The following is a 17,811-nucleotide window of genomic DNA, read 5'->3' as shown; positions in this document are numbered from 1 at the left end:
TTAAAAAGAGAAAAGCCCGAGTACAAATCTGGCTTTATATTATTTTTTTAATTATTCATCATTATGCAACAGAAACAGGGTTATTATATAATAATGTTTTTTCTTGCCAACCAAGCTATAGTTACTCTTTAGAAAATAAACTGAAATTGAATTCTAGCCAGATTAGAAATTTATTTACAAAATTTTGAATAAAAAGAGAAGTCCAGAACATGCAGGTCACTTCGTTTCAGCAATCTATGAATAGAACAAACTGAAACACAGAACTCAAAGCACAGACTAAACAAGGACTGAATCACTATGACTATGCTGAGAGTGTCACACCTTTAATCACTGCTTTGTAAATATGATCCCTGGACTTTTCACACATGGGTAGTTCTGCTGAAGTCATGGGTTCCGTTACAGCTGCTTTCACAGTTATCACTAGACTCAAAATGAAGCTTGAAATGAATCACCTACGTACTGCAAGCAAGTGGTACTCTAAGAGCACATGTCTGCTGCCACATACTTCACCAGACTATACCATGGAACGTGTGTGTCACACTCAGTGTGTGTGCAAATATGCATTAAGAGGAATGGTGGGAAAAGCTGAAAGAAAAATTAATAAATACACAGGTAATACATGTTTAACACTCTGCTTCAGGACAAAACATGAACAAATCCAAATATAAATTTGACCATGAAAAGTCATCTCAGTTCATAATTCATACAAATTAAAACACAGTGATTCAAGGATTATTGGTAAAAGCTGCACAGCTAAGTTTCATATTCCATCTGCTCCTAGTAATTTAGAATAACATTATGCAATTCAACTAGGAATATTGGAATAGGAGATAAAGGAAGAAGTGATTTAACTATTTGCAGCTTTTTTCTGTTGCTTTCATTACATGTCCTGTAAAATTAGAAAAAAAAAAAGATTCCTTACTTCAATTATAGAAATGTTCAGGTTTTAATATAGAGTCTTTAAGGCTTTGTTTCCCACCATCTTTGCTTGTAACGCTATGAAAAGCTTGTAGATTATTGCTTGGGGAATAGAGTCAACACAAATGGACAGAGTCTTAGACCAGATTCATACAAACACACAGACTCAAGACATATAGATGCTAGTTCTTTTTTAATTTTTATTTTATTGCTGTCTCAATTTGTTTACTTAAGTGTCCTCATTTACCATGCTAGTTTTTCCAAGATCTATATCATAATCTCCCCTTTCTCTCTAAAGAGAAAGGAAGCCAAATGAGCCACATCTGCTTCAATAAATTGTTGGAGTGGCAGCTTTTTAGTGTTCTAAAACTAGTTCTTAGCAGGATGGGTCAGCAGTGAAAAGCAACAAATGTGATTATTTCATTAAAATATAAAAGTTCCTCTTTTTAAGACAGTAACAAGAAAAATTACTATGAAAACTATAGATCAACACTGGCTTTGTCTATTCATTTTTCTTACAATAATTGTATTATATATTCTCATACAACATCTGACTGTGAAATTAAGAGTCAAAAGAGCTAATGCTCTAAAACCTATTATACCTTCTTAAAATTCTTAATATCCTAGATAACATGTAAACAGACTGTCATAAAACTTAGTGATTTAGGACACTGTTTGCAAGTCTGTGTTTACTTTGTAGGTTGTAGCTGGATAATAATGGAAAAAACCATCAGTGGAATAATGGTACTTCACGGTAAGTAAGAACCAGTACCACTCACCTGCCAGTGGAGGATTATATTCCAGATCAAACCAAGGGTCAGTTTATGATTTCCATCCACAATGTCTGAGCTTCCAATATTTACCAAATCAACCTATTAAAAAAGCCAAAAAATATTTGTAGAAGATTAATAGCAAGTGTAAGAGGTTGGTGTTATTTTCATAAATTTGTTGTTAAACTTTCTCTGTGGTGAGGAAGAAGGAAGGGTGGGCAAGGGTAAATCTCATTTGTTTTCTGTTGTTTAGTAAACATCCAACTCATGTTTTATAAATGGCACAATTAATGTGCTGGCGAAAAGCAAGCAGTGATCTAGAGTTCCAATTATTCCAGTTATAGCATGTTGTGAAAACATACAATTAGAAGTAATAGTTAATAATGACTCAAAAATCTTATATTAAGCCTCTACAATTACAAATCTCAAAACTGATGGGGGACACAGAAAAATTCCTGTATTATGCTCCATACTACTGTACACAATATACTTTGCTAAAAGCTACACATACATCTAGACACTGTAAGAACCTACAAACCCAAGATACTGTTCTACATATTTAGATTAAGATAGAACTTATTTTGCCTTAATTAAATTCCACAGTGTGTAGGGCAAGGCAGGATGTGTTCTGAAATACAGAGAAACCAACAACTGTGATCTAAGCAAGTCTTTTCCCCATTAGTTTGTTCAGTAATGTTGTTTTCCATATTACGCGTTTACAACTACATAATGCATCAGCATTTACCACCCTGGAATATTCTTTCCTCCACACGCGAAATGATCCTTCACCCTCACCCATAGGCCAAATTCAGGGATGTGAGTGCAAGCCAATACAAGCTAAGACCTGCACTTTTGGATGGAAACTATGACTAAAATTTGCATCCTCACAGTTCATAGATGCAGTTTTTCATTGTCAGATCTGATACTTAGATGGCAAAGTACCCCATTCCTCCACAAACTACAGTCCGAGTATCTCTACTACACTTCTGAAGCTATTTGAAGTTACATCTGTAGAATGATTAAAGGTTTTGCACACTTTTTACAAGCCTCCTTTTAATTTTTTTTTTTTTTAATTTTTTATTTCAATATGCCTATGCATAGGTCATCTTTACTGATCACATATAAAGTAGGTATTTTGTCAACAATCTAAAACTCCCCAAAAATTCCTTTCTTTAAGAATTCATCATTTTGTACTAACAGCACATGAGACTGACAAATCATTCTAACCAAGTGTCTTGGAATATTCCCAAGTGGAACTTAGACTTTCTATCCTAAATTTCAAATGGAATCCACATAGAAAGTGACCCAGTACAAAGCTTATTAGGGTATCAGCTACATGTTCTACAGGCCAAATTCTCCATCTTTTTGGAAATGGATACCCGAATACACAGAGCCTACACTGTTTTACTGAAACAGAGGAACATTTCCCAGTTTGTCTTAGTGTTGCCTGAGGCTATATTGGGGCAACCCTCTATCTCAACACTATCACCCTTCCACAGCAAAAAAATAAATCTGTAAAATGGAGTGACTGAAAGGAGCACAATTTTTCAATCTGTTACCACCCAGATGACTGCAGAACCTCAGAGCAAGGATGGCACGTACGAGTAGAAAAATCTAGAGTAGTCACAGGCTATTTAAAGCTTTAGAACCATTGATTTTGAATTCTTGAAGTCCCATAGAAATCAATCTTGAGATGATTTTGAAGGTTGAGGAAACTATTTCAGAGGCTTTATACTAATTTTATATAGTATATAACATATATATAATATAATATATATTAACTTATATATAACATATATAATATAATGTTATATATTATATGATATAGTTTATACTACTTCTGACTTTATACAAATTTGATATAGTATATATACACAATATACTAAGTTTTATATCGTGTATAGCTTATAAGGTTTTCATTACATGAACATGATGGTCACCAAATGACCACTTTGCTATCTAAAAAACGTTTTTTCTTCTGTATTATTCAATTGGCATACACTCTGTTTTCTTTCAGTATTTGAAATGGACTATTGTTCTGTTCTGGAAACTGAATGAAAAGCACATTAATGGATTTAGCTGATACGTAGTAAATAAATATTTTTAAAATAATTTACTACCAAAATTTGTAACCATATTCCAGGTATGCAATTGAAACCTTCTTGTATACTGTGAAATGATGTCTTGCTAATTTTTTCAACAACATCAAATATTGCAGATTTTGAAGAACTAAAAGCTTTGCTGCTATTTACATGAAATGCCATTTATAAAAAGAAAAATCATGCTGGAGGTCTTTATGCCAGTCTTATAAGGTCACTTTCATTTATGCACAAATCTTCAGATGGATAAGCATTACCTTAGATTTCTAAAATCGATAACATTACTCAGCAGCTGAACTCAAGCATTTTTGGTGACCTGCTGCAGCTATCAAGAAATCCAATATAATATGTGGCACAGAATAAATTATCACTGTTCCATCACATCTTACTGTTAAGTCTAAGTGAATGTTATAGTTTATTTGAATTTATTCTTGAGGAGAAGATATGATATAATTACTTGGCCACTGAAAATGTCTGTTAAAGTTATGGCTCCATTAGAATGCTTGCATAGGGAAGATATTATGAGAATATTTACTCAAAATTGATGCACAGGATACTGGCTTGAAAAGTCGATCTTGACAAAGTAGAATGGAAAGTGGTTTTGATATAATTCATTTCCTTAATGGTATGAACCATAAGGAACAGACATCAATGAAAATTTACCAAAAAGTTTTCTTGTAAGAAAAGCCTCAGTTTTTCAGACTTCATAATTGTCAGAGCTTGTGAGTAGACATTTTGATCGGTAACACCTAACCAGCTATGGATGACTTCTTTTAATTAACCTTTTAAGATGTATTTTAAACACCATGCATTACCATAAAATTGTGCATGTTGACCTGTCTTCAGATACCACCTGTTATATTATTCAAACATTTGCTGGCAGAGGATTTTAAACTCTGAAATACATCCAATTCTGTGCTGAATGACAAAGTACCCAAGTCACATTGATAAAACTGCCTTGACTCCAGTAATTCTATGCTATAGACCATAGTTTGATCCAACACTTACAAAGCATTATGTATGCTATCTATAGGATCTTCTGACCCTGTCTGGCTGACTACTTACATTATTTCTCCGCAAAACCTGCAGTGCTTTGTTTACATTGTTCAGAGCATGAACTCTCGTGGAGCCCTTTTCTTTTGCCTACAAAGAAAATAAAAAAAAATTGACTGCCCAAAATCAGAAACTAGAATACACCATATGTAACTCAAATCTTATATTACACTTATAGTTTTATATTTCAAAAGTTCATGATAACCACAGTGAGAATATTACCATACATTGTGCATATGCAGCTTCCTAATATGAAATAAACTGTGAAATAAACTGGATCCCCAGTTGGAAGGTCATTTGATACCTTTACATTTTTCACTGAATGAATCATTGAAACTTATACAAAATCAAATAATTCCAGACTGTTTTTATTATGACTAGTCTTCTTTTCTATGGCACAATTTAGGAACATTACTATGACAAACCAACAGATAAACACCAGTTTGTTCAATATTTATTTACAAATATATTCTCTCTGGATTTTGATTCTCAAACTCCAAGTCTGCTTCACTATTCTTTTACAAGAAGGTTTCAGAGAAATATCCCAAGCTCACAAAGTCCAAGCAGGAACACAAGAGAGGATACTCAAAAGTGTGTGTGACATGTTGCTTTAGAATTTCCATGTTAATAAAAGCAAGTTATTCTCTCTTTTCAGACATGTACAACATCTAATACACAGACTGTATGTATGAAATTTATTAGCAAAATATTCTAATTCTACATATTAAATCCTATTTTTTGTATTTGGCACAAACATCTAGTGATAATTAGTTTCAGCATTCCAGCTAAAATAAAAATATCTAAATGAATCCTGTCTTAGTCTTGTTTTTCTTTGCCACACTTCCTTAATAACTGCATACAAAGAAATAGAGTATTTTCATTTAAACTATGTGCTTACCAAAGGGTTACTGTCTAATATAGCTCTCAGTCACAATGTTTCCTCAATTTCAAATGAAAGTCTAAAATATTCAGACCCCTAAAAATTGGTTCCCACTGGCCATCATCAATGGCAGAAATGAATGAACACCACCTACTACAATTATCACATCAAGACTTCAATAAACAGTAAATGTGTTAATATACACGTACAAGTTTTTGGCCTGTAAGGCATTCCAGGAGCTCCAGAAGTCTTCGTCCATCTCGAAAATCGTTAAAAAGATCTTCAACGTAACGTTTCCCAGACTGAAATGAAACAATGGCTTTAGTTAGTTCAAACACCAAAAAAGGAAGAAAAAAAATTGCTAAAACAAGACCAGAAAGCTGTAAAATCCACTGTCTTGCAAAACGGTATATTACACCTCTGTAAATATATTGTGCTAATTAATAAATATAAAAGGTATGACACAAATCAAAGAAGGAAAATATCTTACAACTAAGCTAATAGGGTTCTCTCACACATCTATTTTTAACAGGGCTCTGTTGCATAAGAGATATTGGTCCCTACCTTTTTTCAAGAATTTTTCTTATGCTAAGGAATGTACATCCTTTATTCCCTCCTGAAATTACACTATTGACATCATTTGTGAGAAACTGCTGCAGATCCAATATTTTATAATTTGTACATATTCTATTAATTCAAATAATTAAGCCAGAACTAAATACTAATGAAGCTAGAATACAAACTGGACTTGGTAACTAAAGTGCAATTCAGAAGAAAAATAGGAAAAGTAATTTGCCAAATACGAAAAAAAAAACAAACACCCAGAAAGAGATATCAAGTTTAAGTGCTTAGTAGGCACTCTTTCATGTGGCAGAAACAAATTTGGAATTACACAGAGAGACAAGACTCAGGATTATTCTAGTGAGGATCTAAGAAACAGCTATGTTAACAGGACATACTTGGAATTGTACTGAATCAGGGCCTCATTACCATAAGTGGCTAAAACATAATTCACATTCTGTACATGACAGATGAAAGGAAATATTTGGGATATTCCCCAGTGTGACAATGGTAAAAGATGATTTTCTAAAATTAAAGTTTCTGATGTGATGCTTCGACTAATGCATTAAATTTTAAAAATAAGTATAATTTTGTATAGTTTAGTCATGTTGCAACTTTTATGTGCACCTATAAATTTTGACATATTTTTGCATGTATGAGGACTATTGAGAAACATAATAAAACCAGTGATTATTTTGTGCAGTGGCAGGTAGATTCATATGTCCACATTACTTCTAATTTGTGAAGTTTCACAGATGCTTTGATTGGTCTGAGAGGAAACATCTGTATTTTAATTTGCTAGAACTGGCACCTTGCTGACCCTACATTGCATATCTTCCTCTTTTTATCACAGAGCAATGTAGAATTGGGAATCCATATTGCATAGAAAACATTTGCTTTCCTGTCAACAGTGCTGTTCTGGTGCTCACTGCAACACTCATTAGAACTAACTGGAAATTTTACGAAAAATGTACTTTGTCAGAAAGTATCAGTTCCTTTGGAAGGTTCTTTAAACAGAGGAGAGAATTAAGGACAGTTTCCTGTGCTAGACTCATTTTTCCCTCAATCAATAAGTATTTATGTGTACAGCACAAACTTTAGTGCTATTGGCTACTCTGGCATGACTTTCCCTCTTTCTTTCTCTCCGACTGCTCTTCTAAGGCAAGAGTGCCTTTCAATCCCTTAATTTTTAGCTGAGGTCTTGTTTATTTTTAATGGAGCAAACAAATCCAAAACATCAACAATTTTCTACAGCAGTGAGAATTCTTGCTTTCTAGCTGGTTTTCACAACCTGCACAAACCATTTCAGGTAAGCTAATTTCTAGTTAACACATGTGCTGCCACTTGACTACCTTAAATATCTGAAAACGTCACCCTGCTCAACCTCTTGAATGATCTGTTTAACTAATAATACTCAGCAACTCTATTTCCTGCCTTGCATTTAGAATGAGAAATAGTTTTGATAAAATGTTTTAAATTATGGCATGAAAAATCATGTGCCATTATGCAAGTTAAGTCATGCACGGTATTCCTGAAGTTGTCTATTAGTTGCTCTATACAGCACACATTTAAAATTAAAACATATGACTAAATCAGAGAGACTTTATTTTGTTCCCTAATCTTGCAAAAGTAATTTTTTGCAGAGGGGAAGCAAAAAACCTATGCACTTCTAAGGGAACACTTTAACATTCTTTAGAAAGTTGAAGTGATTAATAGGCCCTTCTGTAATACTATGAAAAAGTTGTGCCCATAATGTTACTGAATCACTCTAGGAATATGAGCAGAATGACATTTTGATAATAGAATATAATTATATTGCTTTGCATCATAAGGGAAAAATAGAAATAGCCTTCATAACTGCCTGTGTGTCTGTCTCTTCCTTTTTGCAGCATTTAAGATATTCATAAAGTTTAGGTTGAAATACATCTAGGACAGCTAAAAATTCTGCTTGAAAAAGTAATATGGGGGTGCTTTTTGATCAGGCTTTCAGAAAGAAAATAAAGACATAGCATCTCCAGCAGGCCATATAGTTACAAATGTATTACAAGTAAACCTTAAAACAAAAGTTACTGTTGATTTTTTAGGGTCTCGGAAGTATATCTTCTATTAATCAGCAACTAAAAATACTTTAAGACACCGTACACTTCTGACACACAAATCACTCAACGTGAAGAAGGTTGCTATTTTTCTGGCAACAGGGTAATTAAGTCTTTTTTCTCAAATAGACTGAATGTCCTCACTGGATTGATGCTACAGTAAGTAAGAAACAAAGGCTTCAAAGATGCATCAAATAAATTCATTGTCATTGAAAAGTGTCTGTTAAGTTGTACAAAGCTTTGAAAACAATGAAAAAACAAGCACAGCTAGTCAATGGCTGGCCAAAACAAGTGCCTAGTCTTTATTATAAATTCTTGTTGAAAAGAAACTTGTTTAAAACTTTTCTTTAGGTTGTGACCTATAGTCACCACCCTTTCCCTACAGAGAAATGCAAATGTTCAGAAGAATCTCCTGTGCTGTTTGTATATAACTGTATAATAACTGTAAAACTAAAATAAAAAAATAAAGAAAAACGAAAGAAGCAGAAATCACATTCTAGAGGTAGGACTAACAAAAATCTAAGGAATTTGTTAGAATCTTCATGACTAGAAAGACTCTAGAGGTTTAAGTATACAGCAGTTCTATGTATTATTTTAACCTACTCTCTTCATGTTAAATAAAGGTCAAAACATAGAAAATTTTCTTGATATGGCTGTTGGCTGCAACTGCTGATCTTTACATAACATAAGGGGACCAGAAGGAAATCCAAGAAATTTATGTTAAAAGAAAATCCCCAAAAAATGTGATACAGAAGGGAAGATATGATCCCTGTTTTATCATGAATGAAACTAACCCCCCAACTTAAATAAGGACTGAGGAAATGAATTCACAAAATACATTTCTAAGGTAAAAAAAAAAAAAACTCTTACACTACCATGGTCAACCACACAAGCCTTAGTTTTAGAATTATGGGGTAATGTACAATTAACATCTCAGGAAAACATGGGAACTTGCAGTTGAGTCTTCCCCCAGGTGATATAAGGGACTAGAGCATACTTAGAATATTCTATATACATATGGAATATGTACATATTCTAGAATGCTATCAGTATTAATTAGACTAAACTAATATCTAAAATGTATTAGTTATTTTCCAAACTCAGATAGCAACGGAACCAATCTCATGCCAAAGAATGTTATCTAAAAAGACAAAAGCAGATGGAAAAGGAGAAAATCAGGAAATAGACTAAAAATAAGTGTTGATAGATAAAAGTAGTTGCAATTTTTTTGGTGTGAATATATTTAGAAATCTTAAAACATCAAGCTCCATCCTATTAATCTCACTGCTGTCTATTTGCATTGTCCATCTAACTACTGTCTATTTTCATTGTCATTTCTGTTTTCTTCTTTCCAAAGACTCTATATGAGACCTTTTTCTATGTAAATTTATCAAATAAATTTTATCAAACAAGTAAATTATTTAATCAGCTCATTCCTCAGATACATTACGGAAGAAGTTAATATTATGGGGAGTATTAGATGAGAAGCCAGTATTCCATTAAAAGCTCTCTGTTCAGAGCGACACACAAGCCAGTAATAGTGAAAGTGATACAGAGATGAACACCAAAGAACTGAAAATGTCTTGTCCAGAGAAGGTTCGAAGACATCCATTCATGAATGTTGCCTCTTGTATTGCCCAGTGCTCAAAAATTATGAGTCAAAGCTCAAAAAATTACGATTACCATAAAACTGTTAGCAGACATATAATGGACAACCAGGGGATCAGGCCTAGTCAGCATGGGTTTATGAAAGGCAGGTCCTGCCTGAAAAACCTGATCTCCTTCTATGACAAAATGACCCAACTACTGGACAAGGGAAAAGCTGTGGCTATTATCTACCTGGATTTTCAAAAAGCATTCTACACAGTTCCCCATAGAATTCTCACAGAAAAACTGGCTGTTCATGGCCTGGATGAGTGAACTGTTTGCTGGGTCAAACACTGCCTGGATGGACGGTCCCAGAGAGAGGTGGTCAGTGGAGCTAAATCCAGCTGGCGGCCGGTCACAAGTGGTGTTCCTCAGGGCTCGGTGTTGGGACCATTTCTATTTAATATCTTTATTGATGATCTTGACAAGGACATAGAGTTTATTATCAGCAAGTTTGCAGATGACACCAAGTTAAGCGGGAATGTCAATCTGCATGAGGATAAGGAGGCAGAAGAGAGAGACTTTGACAGGTTGGATCAGCAGGCCAAGGTCAATGGGATGAGCTTCAACAAGGCCAAGTGCCAGGTCCTGCACTTGGGCCACAACAACCCCATGCATGGCTACAGGCTTGGGGAGCTGTGGCTGGAGAGCTGCCTGGAGAGAAGGATCTGGGGGTTCAAACTGACAAGCAGCTGGACATGAGCCAGCAGTGTGCCCGGGTGGCCAAGAAAGCCAACGGCATCCTGGCTTGTATTAGAAATAGTGTGACCAGCAGAAGTAGGGAGGAATAATCCCCCTGTACTCTGCACTGGTGAGGCCACACCTGGAGTATTGTGTCCAGTTTTGGGCACCTCAATACGAGAGAGATATTGAGGTGCTGGAGCGAGTGCAGAGGAGGGCAACGAGGCTGGTGAAGGGCCTGGAGAACAAATCCTGTGAGGAGCCATTGAAGGAGCTGGGACTGTTCAGTCTGAGGAAGAGAAGGCTGAGGGGAGACCTCATCACTCTCTACAGCTACCTGAAAGGACATTGTAGAGAGGTTGGTGCTGGTCTTTTCTCACAGGTAATTAGCGATAGAACGAGAGGGAATGGCTTTAAACTGCAACAGGAGAAGTTCAGACTGGACATTAGGAAAAAAACAAAATCACAGAAAGAGTGGTCAGACAGTGGAACAGTGGTGGAGTCACCATCCCTGGTTGTGTTTAAGGGTCATTTGGATGACATGTTGGGGGATACGGTGTAGGGGAGAACTTTGTAGAGTAGAGCTGATGGTTGGACTCGATGATCCCAAGGGTCTTTTCCAACCTGAATGATTCTGTGATTCTGACAGAATAAATTAGCATAGGCAAATCCTATACTAAGGGAAAACAGAGCAAAGGGAAAGAAAATAGGAAGGGGGAAGAGCTGAGAAGGGACAGGAAAGGAAAGAAGGGGAAGAAAATGAAAAACAAATCATAACTTAAATTTTCTCCCATAGGCATTAAGGGTAAAAATGTACTTCTATTTCCTGAGATTCATAAATACTCAACATTTCAAGCAATGAGTCCATAATAACCACTCCAGTAAAATATATGACAGCAGAAGACTAACACAGCTATTATTTGAGGTTCTTAAACATGCATTTTTGTTTGTTTGTTTTATAAAAATGCCATATGATAGATACTTGTTCCCATTTTTTTCAGAGAAATTACAAAGGGTAAAAAACTTGGCTGAGGAAGGGATCTCAGACTTTTCATTTTCCTTTGCAGACAAGTATGTTTAGATTACACTTTTCATTTGAGGGCAGACTAGACGGTAAGAACATTAATACAGTAAGACAAGTTGGATGCTATTTCTTATGCATTTTACAGTATTATTGGCTTATTATCAGTTCAGATAATAGCAGATAATTCAGATATAATAACAGATGGAGAAAGACAGAACAAAATAAAAGAGAAAAGGCACTGTAAAGACAGAGAATTCAAGGTTAGGAATGACACTAGACAGAAGATTTAAGGTTAAGTCAGGTGTAAATAGGAAAAATCAGCTTACAATAGAACTAATGGACACAGAAGTCCTTTGGACTCCTGAGACGGGTAAATAACTGAGACCTTAGGTTGGGACAAGACCTGTGCCTCCAGGAGGGGCAGGAAACCTGGACTGCAGAGCCTGGAAGGGAGCTGTAGGGCAGTCCAGCTGTACCTCCAGCATGTTGGGCTGTGGAACAAAGAGACAGAGGTGATCTGCAGTTTGGCTGGGACCTCAGGCGGCTGACTGATTACTAAAACAATGAAAAGAAAGATACAACCTAGAAAGGTAGAAGGCCATAAGCCATAAGTCTTCACATAACTTTTTCAAATAATTGTCTCAAGTTCAGTTTGTAAATCTGTAAATTTTGCTGAATAGATGTCAGTAAGAAAGAAATAAAAACTTGGTTGGCTTACAGATTTTGCCCTTACTAAAACTTCAAAGAATCAGCCTTTTCTTGCAGTCAAAATATTTGATGCCTCACTCTGTGAAACAATAAAGAAAAGCCATTCAGCTAATCTCAACAAATCTTTCAAGTCAGTTTTAATAAAAGAGGGATTATTAATACTTACTCTTGCTCTGCTAAATATATTAAAGGTCGAATTTCTCTCCCCGACATCCTCCTTACAATTTGTTCAGTTCTGCTGGGAAGTTCCATGAAAGTGACTGACATTTTCTTTCATTGATGCTGGACTATTACTGCAGCAGCAAAAAATATTGTCCCAGTCATGAGGGAAGAAAGATGCACAAGGCATCATTTAATTAGGTCATAGCTTTACAGACTCATGGGAATCACTGAGCAGTTACTTGAGCCACACAAGCCATCCTTTCTCTCTTCAGTTTTTTCTCCTGTTAGAACCAGGACGTATCCATGCTGCTGGAGGTGAAACTCTACACCAGCCAGATAGAAGTCAAACACTCGTGCAGTGTTTGTCTCTCTACGGTCAGAGCTCCAATCTGTTTCAAAGCCTTTGTGGTAGACACCTTTTTTTGTTGTTTAACTTCAGTTTTCAAAGAATTGCACAGAAGAGTAACTGATGAATGCCAGTATTTTAAAAACTACTACTACCAATGAACTGAGAGAAAGGTGTAAAACCCTTCTCTAAAGATGTCACACTCTTCTCACAGGCAACAAACCAAATATTACCATGCTTTTCAACAAGGTAGTAATCACAATGTCTGCAGCAGGCCCAGAATACCCAACTCTATGCTTAAAGAGGGATCTAGGGGCAGGTCTTACTGACTGTGTGAAAGCAGTTCATGTTTGTGGAATATGACATAAACTCCCAGATAAGGAGCTGGTTTCATATCCAGAACTTGTTGTTCACGTAATGACACCAGATCCTTCTGGCACTTCTTTTCAGTTCTTGAAAAAGAATATTTTTCCCTCAGCACAAGGAGTCACTGTACTTTTCTAGTGTCACTACAGAGAAGGATACTTCTAAGTTTCTGAAGAATACCTTGTTATTTACATTTTAAAATAAATCAGAAAATCTCACTGCAGGGACTGTATGCATCCAGAACAGAAATACAGATGTATTGACTGACACAATTATGTTAGCATAGTGATCACTGGTTTTCCTAGCTCTCAGAAATTTGTCTCTAAATTAAATGTGAATCAACGAATAAGGAAATTAAATTTGTCATAGTAATTGATAGCTCATCTTTGGTTTAACCTCATTTAGTGCTTACCCAAGAAGTACAGAGGTACAGAAAGGTCTGATGTCAAAGAAGTAGCAGAGCTAATAATATGAGTGAAGAGCAGTCTCACCACAGTCTCCAATTATTGTATAGGCTCTACAGATAATCTATATTATCTCCCCAGTACACTTTATTGTACTCTTCTGAAGCCAGTGCATAAGGCCTTCTGAGACCCAATATGCAAAAATATTTTCTTTGTAGAGAATTTCTTCTAATTTACCTTTCCATTGTTGAATTCTACTGTAAGATTAATTACGTGATAATTAAAATATTGGAAGTTTCATCATGCATAACAGAACTTCCTAAAGTTATGCTGAAATGCTCCTTAGGAACCTTGGAATTCATGAAGTCAAATTATTTTCTCTGCTCTGAAAGCAAAGGGAAACCATTATTTATTAATTAGACATATGGTATTTTAAAAGTGAAATCGTTATTATCTATCCTATTTTCATATAAAATTTCCTTATGAGGTTTATTCAATACTACGTGAATTCATTTTAATTAGACATTCTATCTTATCTATTAATGCCATTTGAAAATGAGATTTTAAAATGAATCACATCGCTAACCAGATTTTTTTTTACAGATTCAGTGTATTATATTTTCCACAAGAATGAAAGTAGATTAAGAGCAGATATTAATTGTAATAGCATGATAGTATTAAAAAACTGAAGATGTTTTTGGAAAAGCATCAGCCATAAAAAAAAAAAGTGGTTAGAAAACTGTTAAACCTGAGACAAAATCTAACTGGTTTAAAAAATATCAAGCTGATGCTCACTAAATCCATCTATGCTAATTTGCCCAGTAATTAATACACAAAGTTTCTATTTAGTAAGCAGTGGATGTACAATGTTGGCATCTGCTGCTTTTCTTTTAAACAATACAAAGCTTAAAGGGATACACAAATCTGGCAGATATCTTTTTCCACCAGTTTAATCTAGCCAGCTAATGTCACTGCAGCATTACTTATTTTGCAGTATATTGCTTTTCAATGTCATTAGGGACTGCATGACTGGCAGTGGGATCAAAAGAGACCTTCTGGAAGTGAGTATGAACATATACTCAGCAAGTTCCTACAAAGTTTGAACTATGAGTCATGAATTCAGAGTCAAGGATAGGGACACTTCTTTTGATAGTGCAGCTAGCTTCACGCAATCCAGTAACTGACTGCAATAAGCTTCTTTTTTTTGTGAGCATGCATATAATTATGCTTCCCTCCTCTGCAAAAAAACATATAGGGAAGAAAAGTACCATAAACTAACAACTGATTTTATTTATAGTATTGTCTCAGATGTAACTTTCAATAAAAGATGGAATGTTAATTATATTTACACATTCCAGAATACTTGTATTTTTAAAATTTACAGTGTGTAGGTATTTTTGAGTTTATAGAACACAGTTTTAGAACAGCATTTTTAAACTGTTGGAGCTGCAAAGAAGAAAATGCAGGCTTTTTGAAAGGAAGAGCCAACACACTTTCCAGTGAAGAACAAACTGTATCTAGCTGATGCCAAATGCAACAATTTTGGATAACATTCTCATTTAAGGGAGCATCGGTTCCACGGCAGACTGTTCCTATGAACATTTGTTATTCAAGTAATTTATTTTTCTGTAAGTGGTTATTAGGAAACAGAAAAAAGGGAATGTCTTCAGCCTTGATTAAAATCACAAGCATTACTGAAAAACCTTGGACAGCAGAGAAATAATTCTGAACTTTTGTCTTTTGGCTTACTGGTGTTCTGAATCTTAGAGAAGAGTTTAATATTTACACAATGTGGTACAAAATACTGCATGTACTGCATTTCCTCACATACGAAGATGTCCTTTCTGAGTGAGTTTGGATTCTCTATTGAGGGACAGGCTTTAGCAACACGGTTTTCATCAGTTTATAGCTTAAATCATGGCTGCAAAGAAAATCTGAGGCGTGCAAATGATAGACCAAATTTCAAACATTTTACGTATGAAGCTCTTCAGGTACACAGTCTCACTTCTGAGAATAAATAAACCAGATAAACCTCTACTACTGTCTTTACTTGTAACAGACAAATAGTCAAGCTTCTACATAGGTGCAACTATAATTAGACAAAGTCATTTTCATCAATGAGAAAATAAAAATAACAAACTCCCTAATTATGAAGTGCTACTATTGCTTGTATTAATAATCCCATATAAACAAAAGACTTAATCTAGATCAGTTCTTTGCTGACCAAAACAAGAAAAAAGTAAATATGTAATTTGGCCAAAAGCTTTAGAACAAAACTGTTTGACTCTACAGAATGGCTCAAATGCATGGCAACTCCATTTCTGTGTTTGTAAAGTGGTGGTGCTGCACACAGTAACTGATTTTGACTTCCATTGGGAAGTCAGCTTCCCTGAACAATGGGCTAGTTTGTGGTAAAACACCAAGAAGCAGCGATCCTCCAAGTCTACAAGTGAAGTTAGGTCTCCCCTTAGGGCCACAAACCATCAGTGAAATACTCAACTGAATTAACTGAGAACTGGCTTTGTCAGCATTGACCACATAGAAAATTCTGACCGTCAAACATAATATTCTTAATTTCGCAGCCTAAACTTCCAGTTCTTACTGCTTCAGACACCTTTTGATGTAAGGAAAATATCTACTGCTATCAGGATCACACAACAATTTGACATGTCTCAGAGAAAGTACTCTAACTTGGAGAACTGGGCAGACCTAAGTCATTGTAGCAAGTCACCTCATTTGATCAATTTGACTTTGTCAATGGAGGAAGAATGAAAGGCAAAAGCTCTGGCATTTCTTGTCATGCTTCTACTCCCACTAACTCATATTTTTTTGGCTTTCATTAACATTTCTTGGTTAGGAAACACCTGATCACCATTTTAATTTTAACAGAAAAGAGAAGGGAATGCATAAAGGGAAGAGGTGTATCATACAGAAAAGAAATAAGCAATGAAATGATGTAGTAAGTCTTTACCAGTAAGAAGTCACTCTCAAGAACAAACATATTTTGGGAGCCGAATCAAAACCAAACTCTTAGTGCATCCGAGGTAGCACCGCTTTCAAACATATTTTCATTGACTCAGCTGAACCTTTTGTACTGACATACAAGCGGATGACTCATCCTCCTTTCTAAAGGGTCACAAACATTTAGTCAAACTCATTGCATTTTCTGGTACATGCACATAGTCACTCCCTGTCATCTTGCTACATGGCATAGTTAAATCAAGTATATCTTTGCATTCAATATTGACATTTAAATCTGTAGCAATGGTAAAATCCATGCGATCACATCTGAGCTGGCTGGTGATCATTTTCACTTGGTGAAAGGTAAAGGCCATTATTTATTTATTCACAATGGAGGTTACTCCATCAACTTAAGTGCCAGAGGGACTATGCTAGTTCTTGCTGTCCTGTGTCAAAGCTCAGCTGAGCAGAAGGATTTACTGCATGTATATTACAATCAAGAACCATTCTGGGAGTTCCCCTACACCCACTGTACTTATTCCCAAAAAGCTTGTTTGCAGTAAGTGGGATATTAATTCAAATAACATGCTTAAAAGAGCAAGTATACCTGCTCTGCTTGAGCTCAGGTAGGAGTTTAAAATGAGTTCTTCCACTTTTTTCCCCATCTGGAGAAGTCAAGCAATTTTATAGACTGAAAATCCACCTATAGAAACTACATGGCTAACTAAAAGGATATGGTTTTCCAATAGAGTCCATTGTTTGGCTTAAAAATTCTATACAAGATACCAGTTCATTATTTAAGTGTAATTAATTTTTATTTAAAAAATAAAACAAAAACCCTAAACAAAACTGTTTCTTGAAAGCACAATTTTCACTTGACCTACTATGTAAAATTCCAAGACATTCAGAAGGAAATCCTAGGAAGAAAAAGCATCAAGAAGACACTATTTGAAAGGGAACAGCAGAACATATAAGACAGTGCAACAGCAGAAAATTAGGACATTCAAAGACAACTTCTATTTCTTTTAACAAATTCAAATTTATATGCCTGTCAACAACAGACTACACAGGACACACTGTGAGTATGGCACCACCATTGCATGCAGTACCTCTGCCCTCCGTGATTGCCATTCCC

At 35.3% G+C, this 17,811-nt stretch overlaps 1 protein-coding gene across 6 annotated transcripts in view; it reads right to left on the bottom strand.

Moving 5' to 3' along the window:
• DMD (dystrophin) overlaps positions 1-17,811 on the bottom strand; it is a 1,208,865-nt gene that overhangs the window by 913,232 nt on the left and 277,822 nt on the right. For all 6 annotated transcript variants that reach the window (XM_074905425.1, XM_074905436.1, XM_074905445.1 and 3 more), the window contains exons 3-5: positions 5,930-6,022; positions 4,853-4,930; positions 1,698-1,790 (exon numbers count right to left, since the gene is read on the bottom strand). In XM_074905425.1, coding sequence (XP_074761526.1) covers positions 1,698-1,790; positions 4,853-4,930; positions 5,930-6,022 — 264 coding nt within the window. The remainder of the gene's footprint in view (positions 1-1,697; positions 1,791-4,852; positions 4,931-5,929; positions 6,023-17,811) is intronic.

The sequence above is a fragment of the Athene noctua genome, chromosome 1 (assembly GCF_965140245.1).
Source record: "Athene noctua chromosome 1, bAthNoc1.hap1.1, whole genome shotgun sequence".
Classification (NCBI taxonomy): domain Eukaryota; kingdom Metazoa; phylum Chordata; class Aves; order Strigiformes; family Strigidae; genus Athene; species Athene noctua.
This window is presented reverse-complemented; position numbering and strand designations above follow the sequence as displayed.